The sequence below is a fragment of the Tetrahymena thermophila genome (assembly GCF_000189635.1).
Source record: "Tetrahymena thermophila SB210 genomic scaffold scf_8254489, whole genome shotgun sequence".
In the NCBI taxonomy this organism is placed as follows: Eukaryota; Ciliophora; class Oligohymenophorea; order Hymenostomatida; family Tetrahymenidae; genus Tetrahymena; species Tetrahymena thermophila.
The window spans coordinates 104873-119153 of record NW_002476264.1 but is presented as its reverse complement, the minus strand read 5'-3'; the positions used below and the strand labels follow the sequence as shown (position 1 = coordinate 119153).

Sequence of the window (14281 nt, the reverse complement as noted above, 5' to 3'; positions counted from 1 at the left end):
GTATTTTACATATTTTGGCTTTCATTTAATGATTTAGTTTGAAAATCTTTTTATTGATTCATGTTTTTAAAAGGATTTTGATTTTTTAAATTTTCCATTTTTTTTCGCTTTACTTTTTTCACTTATTTTTAATTAGCCAAGCTAAATGGAAATATAATTTGTGGTCAAAATAGTAAAATATAATACTAATAACAATCAATAAATAAGGGATTTCTAAATAAAATATCTCATCTACTTAGATACTCGAATATTTTTATATCATAAAAAACATTATAAATTTGAATTATAGAGTTAATACAGATAGATAAGATAATTCAGTAAATAATATTTATTCAAAATTTAAAAGTAGAATAAGAATTAATATTTATCTATTTAAATAAATAATTATCTAAATTTTTAAATCAAAGTATTTATTTATTTATAAAAACAAAATAGAAATTTAAAAATTTTAATTCAGAAAAATTAATTGAATATTAACTTATATGTTCAAGTTAATTTAATATGTAAAAATAAACAATGCATGAAAACTGATTGCCTAATATTCAATATTTGGGGTAGCTATATTTATGTAAAACAAACATCAAATTTTAAATAAATACACTTTTTATTATTTAGAAATCTTATAAATAACAAATAAAAATAATAATTTAGTACACATGAAAATATTAATAATTAATTTTAGCTTAAATTTTTTTAATTTTAAAACCTATTTTAAAAAATGATCAATATTTTGAAAACTTGAATAGGAAAACAAAACATAAATTATTTATACTTTTTCGGAGCTGAATTAAAATTAAAAAAAAATTATCTATGTTATTTTAGTTAAATATCAAAACAAAAACATAAAATAAATTTCATCAAATAACTTTTAATTTTATATTTTGATGAATTAACCCATACATAAAGATTTTCACTCTATTGATTTGATTCAAAATTAATTTATAATTCATTAAACTTCTAGTTTTACTAATCTGATTGCCTTTTTAAAAATTAAATTTTTCTAAATATATAACTAATTTCTTCTTTTTTAAGCCATGTACATACTTAGCAGCCTCATTTGAGCTATAGAATCAACAGAATTACTTTTTTAAATTTCTATTTTTTCTGTTTTGTCTTATTGAGAATTTAAGGATTTATTTTACAGAATTATATCAGTTTTTAATTTTAAGTTCTTTTAAGAGCTGTTAAGATTATGAAAACCTAAACAGACATAGTTTAAGTTAGAGCATTTTCTTACATTGCTTCCAAAGATTTAATAATTGAATTACATAGAATTATCAAATATAAAGTAAATTTATTTTAAATATTTTAAGCTTGGTAAAACTCCAAATAGTTCTTAATATAAAGCATCTGTTAATTATATTGTTTTTAATTGCAGTCTTAGTTTACTAATATAGGGACTGTATTTTATTAAATTTGAGAATAAATATTAGTCATCAAAGTATTTATTAGAATTTATTGTAAGACTAAGGTCATTAAGCTCTTTTAAGTTTTCAAATGATTATTTATAATGGCAGATGATTTTATCATTTAATTATGAGTTGTTTAATGTCATATTTAATTAATTTAATTAATCAAATCTAGACACTTATTATATATATTTATATAAATTCTATTCATTGTATTAAGTGAGGTCTATAGAGAGAGATGTAACCATACTATAGCTATTCAAAATCTACAATCCTAATAAGTAGCTAAAATTCATATTTTCATTCACTTATATTTATTCTTCAATTTTCAAATATTTTATCTTCCTCTTAAATTTTTCTTCAGTTTCATTGTGAATTTCTTAATTTTTTTCTTCAGCATTTTGATTTTAATTTTACAAAATTAAACTAAAGCATTCTAAATTGGCTTAAAAAAATAGGAATTTTTTATAAATTACTCTAATTTACGCTCGAAAGAATAAGGTCAAGTTATAATTTTTAGAGTTAATTTTATTAAATTATGGAGTTTACTAATTATTATGTTGCTTAAGTATCAAGTTAAGTTTATCTTAATTTTATTTTCAAAGTTTATAAATGCTTAAGCTGGTGCTAAATAATATTGAAGAATGGTTAAGGAACTTATATTTTCGTCAAATTAATCTTGAGCAAGCTTAGATTTTGAAAATTTGTAATAGTTTTATTAATTTATTCTGATTATTTTGGAGAAATTTAAACATTACAAAAATTTAATTTAAGTTGTTTTATTTGTTATTCATTCATTTATTTTAAAAATTCTAAAATATAGTTATTATTACACTCATTAGTAGTATTAATTATACCTAGATTTTAGATTTAGATATTTTGATATAAAACTTTAGCTAATTCAATTATTAGCTCTTATTTTATATCTAAAATAGAAGATTCAAAACAAATTTTAATTGTTGAATTTAGCTACTTATTTTTAAGTTACTAACTTAGATTAAAAAGTATTTCTGAACTCAAGTCCAAGATTTGAATATTTAAAATTGTATTTTACATATTTTGGCTTTCATTTATTGATTTAGTTTGAAAATCTTTTTATTGATCCATGTTTTTAAAAGGATTTTGATTTATAAAATTTTCCATTTTTTTTCGCTTTACTTTTTTCACTTATTTTTAATTAGCCAAGCTAAATGGAAATATAATTTGTGGTCAATATAGTAAAATCTAATACTAATAACAATCAATAAATAATGAAATTCAAAATAAACATCATCTATTTAGATACATAAAATATTTTTTTATCTTAAAAAAATTATGAATTATAGGGTTGAAAAATAAAACTTTTTATCATAAACTTTCAGAAAATTTAAATTATAAATGGATTTTTAAGGGTTGTTTGTTAGTGATCTCGAATATACCCCTCCCCTCCCGTCCACTCTGCATATACAATAAATTTTTTATAAATTGGAATAAAGCTTTACTAGAAAATATAAGTATTAATTTTGAAATAAAGACTTTCTTTTAATTTAATACAAAAAATAAGTAGGTTTTGCAAATTGAAAATTAATATATTCTTTTATTAAAAATATAATGAAAATAAATAAGAATTTGATCGTGGTGTGTTGATTGATTAATTAATTAATTAGTTCATTTTGGAATTTATTCTTTCTCTAAATTGTCAAGTATATTGATGCTATAGTCAATATTTTTAATATTATCATTAGCACTTTTATTTAAAGAGTTGTTAGCCTCATTTTATTATATCTTTATGATAGATTATCTTTAATTTACAGAATTTCTCTGACTAGCTCTCTCTTATACAGATTGTCTTTTATTTTTAAAATTGAAAATATCTTGTTTTAGTTAATCTTTTTCTTCTTAAGTAATATTTCTCAATATTCTTTCATCTTCATGAGGGAACATTCTAATTATTTATTAAGTTATCCATTTTAATAAAGGAAATTCTAAAAGAAATCAAATTTTATAAGTAGAAAATAACATTTTTTGATCAAATTAAAATACATTTTTTTGCCAAAATCATTCCAAGGACCTATATTTTTACGAAGAAGTGCTCCATTTTGAGTGTCTGACTCTCCACCTAAAAATTCTGGTAAATTCTCCTTGTCAATCTTAAAATATAGAAAAATAATTTTGAATGTGAAATAAATTTATTTTATTTAAAAATATATTGATTATCTTCAATCAGAATTAATCACAATAAATCTAAAATAGCTCAAAAAATTTCACTTTTTAATTTTTAAAAAATTTTATTACATTTTCAAGTAACTTTTGCTTGTAATCTTTTCCAAGAATGCAAATCTTACTTTTAATAGTTTCATTTAGCATAACAGATATAACCTTCCAGAAAACTTATGCCAACAAAGGACTATTAACAACATATAACCTAAGAAAAAATTAAATTTGAATAGAATATTTATTATCTAATAAATTACTTTCCCATGATTTCAGGGTAATTAGATTCAGAAAAACTAGTCACTAGTTAGACAAAGTTTTTGGCTTCCATAGGTTTAAGTTTCATATCTTTTGCATCAAGAATAGTCAAGGTTTAACCTACATATTTATTTGCAGCTATAGAGGCACAGGGAAGCATTTTATTAATAAGCTATTCATAATTTTAGTAGTAATGTTTTTTCATTCTTTCTTATGTTGTAAGGTTGTAGAGATCGTTAAATGTTACGTTTTTAAATATTTCTATATAAATTGGCCTTCCCTATTTTAATCCAAGTGCAATTTTAATTTAAATTCGATTAAATAAATAAATAATCAATAGAAATCTTTACTTCTTTATCTGTTTTGTGATAACCATGAGGATAAATCTCTTAGACTTCATCTGACTCCCAAAAAACGAAATCCTAAAATAAAAAAAAGAACGAATAAAATTCAACTCCACTAAATGAATCAATTTACTTTCAAAATTGTGTCTACTTTGTTTTCTTTACGCCAATGTAGGTGATCTTTAAACATCTTTATTGATTTTTACATATCAAAATGTCTTGCTTTCATAAATCTATAAAGATATTAATTATTAAAAAATTAGGAATCCAGGTTGTTTTCATGCCTTAATCTATTCATTTCTTAAATATTCTTCTAATATGCTTCATTTTTTATGATGCTGCTTTGATTGAAGTAAAACCTTTTTTAAAATGAATTAGCTATTTATAAAACTCTACCAAATTGCTTAAAAATAATTATCTATTATTCGCAGAATATTCTTACAAAAATCTATCTAATTCTTTGTTAAAAACTGTTTCTTGGTCACTCTCGCTTTGTAAAGTTGTTGCAGAGGTCAATAACTCCATTCTATGCAACATGCTTTAAGGAGTAGGAGCTGTTTTTACATCATTTTATTAAGATCTGCTATCGACGCAACCCATAATTTATTAAACGCTTGAATTTAGAATTACGCTTACTTACTTTATCAAAATTATTGCTATAAAATTTTCAGATTTTTTTAAAAAGATATAATACTATTGCACAGCCAATTAATTGTTTTTTTTATTATTTTTTTTTTTTTAGTTAATTCGATTTTACGCCTAATAGATAGATGACAACACTTTAAAGACTCTAAAAACTAAAAATAAAGCTCACTTTTGTAATTTTAAAATATAAAGTATTTGATATTTCTCATGAAATTGCTTCTCATTATCATTGCATCTAACGTATAACTATACCTTCTAAGTATTTATTAAATTTAAAATATGCAATCATTTAATTATATTGCCTATCAAATATTAATAAATCCATTAAATTCTAAGACACTTAAATAAAATAAGTAAAGCTTAACATACCGTTTCTAAACACACACACTAATCTGATAACTTAAAATAAGAATTTTAAATAAAAATAAAATTAAAAAAAAAAATTATTTTGTTAAATCATTTATTAGGCAAAATTCATTTATTTATAATTTAATTTAATTCAATTATTGATTTTTTTTAATTTTAATTATTTGCTTTTTTAGCTATTAATATTTTATTTGAAAAATCATCAAATGTATTGATTTATTTTTAACTATTTTTAACATTTTTAACTTTTTTTATTTAAATTTTTACAAAAATCTGAAATTTTAGTTAACATTAAAACATTTTGAAAATTACAAATAATAAATTTTGATGTAAGTTTATCTAAACTTAAAATATCGTTGTAAATAAGAGTGTTAACAATTAGTGAATGCTTTAAACATTTAATAATTAAAATTTAGAATTTAATAATATTTTCTATTTAAAAATAATTATTTTGATGATTTATTTGTATAACTTGCTAAATTAAAACAACCAAATTAATAAATTTAGAAAAAAATAAATTAGATAAAGTCGTAAGTAAGTAAGTAAATAAGTAAGTAAATAAGGAAGGTATTTATTGGATTAAATTAAAAATAAATGACAAATAAATATACATTAGTTAAAGGAATTGCTGACTAGAATTAAAATTAATAATTGTTATTTGTATTGTTTGTTTTTATCAGTTTGAAGATTTGTTAGAATATTTATAAATAAGTAAATTTGAAAGTTAATAGATGGATTGATGGATATTAATTGATTGAGTGTAGTTAGATTAATTTAATTTAATATTAAGTTTCTTTATTGCATGATTTATTTGTTCAAGATTTGTATAATATATTTATAGACCCATTTATAGATCCTAAATAAGCGGTTATTAAATTATCTTCATCTTTGTAAGTCGTCATGCAACTGAATTACTAGTCTTCAACAATATCAAAATCACCTTCGTTAAAATCATTAAAGTAGTGACCTACTTTCTTTTCAGTAAGTAAATCGAATATAGCAATATGTCCTTTATTAGTAACTATTTTTTTTAAGTTTTAAATAAATATTATTATAAAAATTAATTTTTTTAGAAAACTAAGAAGTAAATTTTTAAATTTATTTACCAACTACAAGGTTTCTACCATCTATGTCAAAATCAGTGATTTATCCGTTTTGTAATTCTACATCAAACTAGCATAATTCAGTTCCTACAAATAAATAAATAATTAATTAATAAGTTGTTATCACAAAAAAGTTAATTACCATTTAATTCGTAGTGTTTTATAACATTATCACCAGATGCTACTAAATGATTTTTAGAGAATACTATTTTTGTGATTTTTTATTCTGGAATTTAGAAGCTGAACTTTACTTATTTTGTTTTTACATCAATAATATTGACATGACCTTTTAAATAAAATAATACAAATTTAGATCTGTTTAAAAAAGCTAAGCAAAATTTAATTTCAAATCTTAAAATCAATTTTTAAAATATTTAAAGAAATAAATTAAATTTTTAAAATATTTATTTTAATAATTAATCAATAATTAATTAATTACTATTTTTTCACAAAATATTTGTAAAAATGAATAATTCAATTAGTTTATTTAAAGAATTTAATTCATTTAATAATTAAAATAATTTGATTTTGATAAATAAATATATTTGCTTAATAAATTACCATCAACATCTCCAACACCTAGAAGAGTCTCTTCTTTATTTCCCGATATATGGGTAATTTGAGAATCGTGGTCCCAGAAAATATCTTCTGAGTCTTCATCAAGCTAGCCATCTTCGCAAGCAAATTATTTCACTGTGCAATCCCAGGATGCTGTAAAAAGTGTGTTTAAGGAGGAAAAATAACATAGACTACTGATTGACTCGTTGTGAATTGATAAGACTTTCACTTTAGAGCCATAGTTTAAGTTAAATATATAAAGCTTGTTATCCCAACAACCAATTGCAAATATTTCATCTTCTTTTATGGGAACAAAGCTGCTAAGATTAAGATCGCATATTTTAAAGCTTTTAATTACAGATTTATTTGACAAATCGCAAACTTTCAAAAAGCCATCTTCTCCAATGCTGATTATTTAATTCTATTTCTTTTTTAATTTTCTGATTTGTGTGACATTTTTTTTGTGAGCCTTGCTAATCAAATCTACTTGTAACATGCTTTTATTACCATCGTAAACCTCCCACAAATACTTATTAGAGTTATTAGTTTAGATATAACTTTCTGCCATTTTATTGTTGCTACCTTAGATACTATCACGAGCCTTTTGAGTGCTAAAAATGCTATTTCCTGGCAAGCTATTTCTATCTTTATATTCTTCAAAGCTAGAAGAAGCTAAAAGTTATCCATTAAGATCTAAAGAGCCTTTGCCATTACTCCAATCGAAATTCAAGCTTTGGCTAAGTCCATTCAAAGGAGACTAAACTGGTAATCTTCTGGGAGTATGAGGAATCTTAAATAGTTATTTAGGGCATTATCCAAATTCGTTGATCTAACAACGCAAAGCTTGTCTCTCAATAGGATCTTAAATTGCATCCAAGTCCACCATTCCTTCGTATGTCAAATGATGGAAAACTATTTTATATAAATATTTGCATTTTAATTTTATCAATAATTTATTTTAATGTATTTTTATATAAAAAATGATTGATTGATTACCATTATCTGCATCAATAGAGTGCTAGCCTCTTTGTTTATATCCGAAAATTAAATCAATCCAATGATGAAGGTTTTAGGAAACTATTTCACTTTCTAAGGCTTCTCTATTTACTCTCAAAAATTCCTTTGCATCACCTTTTGCCCATTTGGGAAGTTTTACTGCGTCTACCTTTTTTCCATTTTGTCTGATTCCAAAATTTAAATCTTTGTAGTTCATGAGGAAAGAGTCATCGTTTTAAAAGTACTCAGGAATTAACTCCTTAACACTTGTGGGGTTATCTAAAACATTCTGTTATTAATTTAAAAATAAGTTTTATTAAAATTGAACTCCACCAACAAAATTAAAATTATCAGAATTGATTTATTCTGTAAATGAATTATAATTAGATTAAAAATATATTTAATTAATTAATTTAACAAATAAATAAATAAATTGATTACTCGCCAATCACCTTTAATACTTTTGAATAATCTGTCTGGTTTATCAAATTTCCCGCTTTGTAATTTGAGCATATATTCTGGTTTCTTTCTAACCAAATAACCAATAACATATCCTGGAGTTGAATAATGTGTTCCATACAAAAATTTAGGTGAAGGCATGTCTTGATATCTAAATTGCAATAAATTAAAATAAATAATTAATTAATTCAAAAAATAGCTAAGCAAATAAACACAAAATATATAAAAATTAATTAATTAATAAAATTAATGTACCTGTCTTTGAAATCCTTGAGTCTCTTTGGATTGAGAGCTCCGATAGGCTTTTTGAGATCTCTGTAATTAGCAGGATCATTAATATCTATTTCAGTACTATTATAATTAGATATAACCCAAGGAAAGACAGGATACTACGAAAGATCTGCAAATGATCTATTACCTTTTTATTAAGTAAATTGATGATTTAAAATATTTTTTTTAATTAATTTTATTTTATTTGTTTGGGCTTGATTTTGACTGTATAGAATTTATTTTCATATGTCGAATTATTATTTGGAAATTAAATGAAATTATTTAATGGAATTATCTTTAATTTTGTCTATTCTTTTTGATGAAAAATAGATTCGCTAAAAAAAAAGATCTACCTGCATGATTTAAATGCATAAGATATTCGTAGTTTGATATTTGATAGTTTTACCACATGAAAGTAACTTTTTCAAGTGAGAGATCTGAAATGCATTCTTAGGAAACCTATCTGAGGAGAGCATTATAGAGTAGATCTCTATTATTTTGGTCTTCAAATGCAAAGTAGTAAGATTTATTCTTGTTTGATACCATCATTTCTAAGCCGATGTTCTTTAATTCGAATCTTCTCTTATAGAGTCTAAAGATGTATTCAATCGGAATGATTTTGACGGGTTTAGTAGATATGTTGTGTATAGGCTAAAAGTATATGTTTTTGTTAGTTGCATAAAGGATGCCATAAATTGAATTCAAAGGAAGAATCTGTCTGCATAAAAGCTAGTTGTTTAAGAGAGGTTTTTCGCTCACACTCTCAGTCTAACTCATATTGAATTTTTTCTTGCCATTCTTTTCCATGAGAATCTAAATAAATATTTTTACAAAAAGTTCCTTAATAAACAAATGAAGTACAAATATTCTAGAAGATAAATAGCTCTTTATGATGCCTAGCTAAAAAATTAAACAGAATTATTGATGCTTTTATTATATTATTACCTGCTGAATTTCTTCTTCCTAATTGCCAGAATAAGGAGAACTCTTTTATATATCGTAGAGTTGTGAAATCCATTGTTGAACTCTCTATACATTATCATAAATAGGTATGATGCTAACATGAAAGTAAGGGGCTATTTCAAAGTCATGATGAATATAAGGTGATGGAGGACCGCTGGTATCTATTTCTACTACTTTATTAACTATAATTTCTACAGAATTATCGTCTTTATTAGAACCTAAGGTTTTTACTTCTTATTAGCCTCTTTTGTTATCTTCTAATTCTATTTTTATTTTTTTTTAACGTTTAACATCTGCTTATAAAGGTAAATTATTTTATTCATTTTAGTTTCATTAAGTGATTAGATTTTTTTTTTCTATATCACTTCTTCCTAATCGAATTTATTGCAATAAATTACTTAATTAAGGTGGCTTCATCATCGCTCTATAGCCGAATTTCATTAAAGGTATTTCTGGGTTATCAGATTCAAATATTATGGAGCGCGAGCATATGTGAAACTTGCCTCTTTCTTTGCTTTTTATTTGTTTAAATAATTAAATAAGCCATAATGCTTTTTAGTATTTTTTAATAGGTAATGAGCACAAATGAAATTTGTATAATAAAGATTTTGTAAATATATTTGCAGTCTATCTTAAAATGCCTCTTACTGCTCTTCTTCTGTATGGATACTTTTATATATGCAGTAGCCACTGAAATCTTCTGTGTAAAGCTCACTTTCGTCTAAATAAAATAAATTGAATCTTTGTTTGCTTGTCTTAAGTCCTATCATTTTTATATTCCTTTAACAATTATGTAAATTACAAAAATCTAAATTTTTTTTGATTATATCTTTTGATTTTTTGAGCAATCAAACAAATAAATAAGCAAACTAAAGCAAATTAAAATAATTAATTATATGAATCTAATAGTTTAAACAGCTGATAAGAAAAAGCAAAAATATTAGAAGAAATTTTAATAAAGTCTATTTGACTTGAAATGCATTGAAAAAATTATAATAAGTACAAAGAAATTTAGAATATAATTTCTTTAAAAGCAAGCAAGCAAGCATCAAAACAAACTCCTAAAAGAATAATAAATATTAATTAATATATTTTTATTTAAATACTACCAAACACGATAAATTCTGATTCTTATAGATTCTGTCTTTCAAAGTAATATTTTTGAAAGTAAAATCTCTAATGCAACTAGTTAGCTATCTAGCTAGATAATTAAAAATTAATTATTTATTCTCAATTCAAATGTTTGTTTATATTTATTTCATTGCAAATTTGAACTTCATTTTTCCTTTATGCTCTTTAATTTAATATCATTTGGTCAACTAAATTATCAAATATTATGATGAAGTTAAATTATTTATTTTTTCTTGTAATAGTAAAATAATTTAATTTTTTTTTTTTTCTTTTTAAATTTTAATCTTTTAAAAATTTAAAAGGTAATTAAATAAATTTTAATTCAATTAAGGTTAATTGAATATTTTAAATAAAATTCATAGATTTCAGAATCAAAAAAGTAATAAATTATCATTTTTAAATTTGATTTATCTTTTATTTAATACTTTATTATCTCAATTTAATACTTATTTAGCAAAAAAATTTAATAAATACTTTTATTTTTATTTATTTTTTTATAAAAATTATTTATTAATTTTTTAAAATCTGAAAATTTTTATGATTTATCTATTTAGCTTTTTAAGTTAGATTCCAAACTCTCTCTCTCTCTCTATGTGATTTGCTCTGGAATTTAGAGCCAATTGTAGTAAATTTTTATTATTACTTGCAAAATAATTAATAACTTTCTTTTCTCATGAGTCTTTACGTTTTACTGCTGAAAATGTCTGTTTTTAAATTTAATTCTTAATTTGAGTAAAACTCCTTTAATATATTAATAATTGATCCTATTTTACAGAATTTTTATTGCACATTTGATATAAAGCACTGCTTTATTTGATATTTGAAAAAAACCATTTTTAGGATCATACATATACTTATTTACTTATGAAACTAGTATGGCTAGTTACTTTTTATAAAGCTCATGACTATCGACCTTCTAATGATAACTAAAAATATTGAGCTATTGTTTGAGATTCTTAGAACTAGATTCATAGACAAAAAAGTTTGAAATTTGTAGAAACAATCCATCATGCTTTTTTATCCACTTCACAGTTGAAAAAACTTAATTATATTGTCTTTTCACATAAATAAATTAAAAATTGTGAATTCAACTAAAAATGTAAAATAAACTAAATCTCTAATTAATTATTTTATCCCAAATAATCTTTTCTAGCTTATTTTCATCACTAACTTTGATAACCTTTTGACAACATTTAATTTAAATCCTATATTTATTAATCAATTTGTTAATTTTTTAATATAAAGTGTCAAAGGATTTGTAATTACTTCTGAGTTAATTACTCATTAATTTCTGCTTTTTTAAAGATTTTTTTATATAATTTGTAAGTTAATTGATGGTAAAGTTGTTTATCCATTTAAGTCTACAAGCCTATCGATTTTTTTGAAAGTAGTATTAAATAATCAGAATATACATACATATGGTATTTATATTTTAACCTATTAATTAATATTTTTTTTTATTATTTTTAATTTAAATTTTTTAAATAAATGTAAAGCAAAGCTAAATTTAATCATAAAAAACAAAAAACTGAATGAATAAATATTTTTAATAGAGAACAAGCTTCTAATTCTCATAAAAAACTCCCAATAAATTAAAATATAAATAGATAAATAAATATTTATAATCTTAAATTTAATTAAAAAAAATATATTTTTATGGATTTATACATTTTCAAACTTTTTAGAAATAATGGAATCCATAACGTTAAAGAGTGTACCGATAGATCGATCTTAATAGTATTAATTATTTGTTGAGATATTAAAAGGATTTTGATTTTAAATAAGTTAGTTGAGAAATATAAATGAGTTTAACTATGAGATTTTACTGATTGTTATTCCATTATTTATTAATTAAAAAAATATGAATAATTTGTTAAATTAATTCCTTACTTGAAAGAATTAAAATAGTATTTGGAACTTATCTATGAAAGATATATAAAAATAATCAATGTACTGTCTGTCTAAAAATGAAAATTAAAAAAATTTAAGTGATAGTAGTAAAAAGTACTTTTTTTCTTAAAAACTAAATTTAATTCTTAAAAGAGATATTAAAATTTATACAATTTACATACAAATTAAACAGATTCCTATGTATTTATTAAAAAACTAATAAAAAAATAGATAAATTTCGCTTTTAAAAATCTTATATGAAACACTAAGAAAACGACAATTCATTTACTTCTTCAAACACATTATAGAAAGTTTTTTATTTTAAAATAAAATTTATAAAAGTTTGAATGAAATCTAACTTATATAGATAAATAAACTTATAAAAATAATGTATTTATTTTTTCTCAAATTTAAGAAAGAAACAAACAAAAGTAATTTCTAAAAATAGATATTTGTTTTAAATTTCAAATAGATATTTAATGTAATTTTTATTCAGTATTATCTATTACTATTTTTAGATTAATAACTATAAACTAAAATTAAAACTGTCGTAAATACATCTTTTTATTATCATTCTTCTTATTTTTCATATTCATTAATTTATTTCTAATTTAATATGATGAAATATTTAAATGTCATTATGAATAAATTATTTATTTATTCTCTACTTATTTATTTTAGTTCATTGCAATTTAAAAGTAAAGTGATAACAATAATTACTTTTGTTTTTTTACCGAACTTGCTTATTTTGATATTATTTTATTTAGAATTAAAATATTTGGAATTATTTTTCTACTTTTACTAAGAAGTTATTTTTAGTCTTTTTGTTTATTCTAATTCAATTTGATATTTAAATATCTTAGATTAGCTAATTTATTTTCAAAATAATCACTTCACGAATATTGATATTGTTTTACAACTAATTACTCATCAAATTTATTTAATAATACAAAATATATTTTTTGGGTTCGAATGTAAATCTTTGTTATTTATTTTTTCATTTTAAATAATTGTTTACTTTGTTTAAAGAATATTTAAATGTGATCTAAAATTTAATTTGTTAATTATTTTCTAAACATTTAACAAATAATCATCAGAAAAAATCCAAATAAATGTTAACTAGATTTTTAGAATGCTTATTTACAAAAATATCAATAAATAAAAAATGACTAATTTAAATATCCTAAAAAAACGGATTAATTTTTATATTATTCAAAATTTGCTTTTAAATTGTAGTAAATTATCAAAAAATATAATTTATATTTTTCAAATTCAATTTTAAAAATTTTAAGTTAGCATCTGATATTTTGGAATAGATGACGACATACACATACTTATTTGGATACTAAATATTTTTACTACTGAAGTTCTAAATAAATTTGCTAAGTTAGCATATTTTTTAGATATCTAAGTTTTTGTAGGAAAAATTTTATTGTACTGAATAGGAAATTGAGTTCGTTGTTAAAAATTTGTATAAATTTTTGATAAAAGTAAGTATTTTCGTTTGGTATCATTCGAGTAGTTAAAAGAATCACAAATTAATTCTTTCATGTGATTTATTTCTTTCTTTAATGAAAATTGCAATTTGAATATTTAACAATCATTCAAGTAGAAAAATTTTGATTAATTTATTTATTTTTTGTTCGATTGATTGATTGATTCATTAATTGATTGCGTCTGTAATACTAAGATTATA

The 14281-nt window shown here is 21.6% G+C and overlaps 2 protein-coding genes across 2 annotated transcripts; both read right to left on the bottom strand. All coding sequences in view use genetic code 6, as the record gives it.

Moving 5' to 3' along the window:
* Window positions 1-3056: 3056 nt before the first annotated feature.
* On the bottom strand, window positions 3057-4804 carry TTHERM_01068300 (CRAL/TRIO, amine-terminal domain protein; the record flags this gene model as incomplete). The annotated part of the gene is made up of 7 exons (XM_001030587.2): window positions 3057-3333; window positions 3432-3538; window positions 3684-3813; window positions 3863-4140; window positions 4211-4282; window positions 4338-4563; window positions 4647-4804. 7 exons carry the CDS (start codon window positions 4802-4804, stop codon window positions 3057-3059), a joined length of 1248 nt encoding a protein of 415 aa, XP_001030587.2.
* Window positions 4805-6030: 1226 nt separating this feature from the next.
* Window positions 6031-10334, bottom strand: TTHERM_01068290 (neutral sphingomyelinase (N-SMase) activation associated factor; the record flags this gene model as incomplete). The annotated part of the gene is made up of 11 exons (XM_001030586.2): window positions 6031-6236; window positions 6322-6405; window positions 6461-6604; window positions 6880-7788; window positions 7873-8161; window positions 8314-8482; window positions 8587-8749; window positions 8955-9414; window positions 9547-9827; window positions 9963-10078; window positions 10213-10334. The coding sequence occupies 11 exons, from the start codon at window positions 10332-10334 to the stop codon at window positions 6031-6033; spliced, it is 2943 nt and encodes a 980-aa protein (XP_001030586.2).
* Window positions 10335-14281: the final 3947 nt, after the last annotated feature.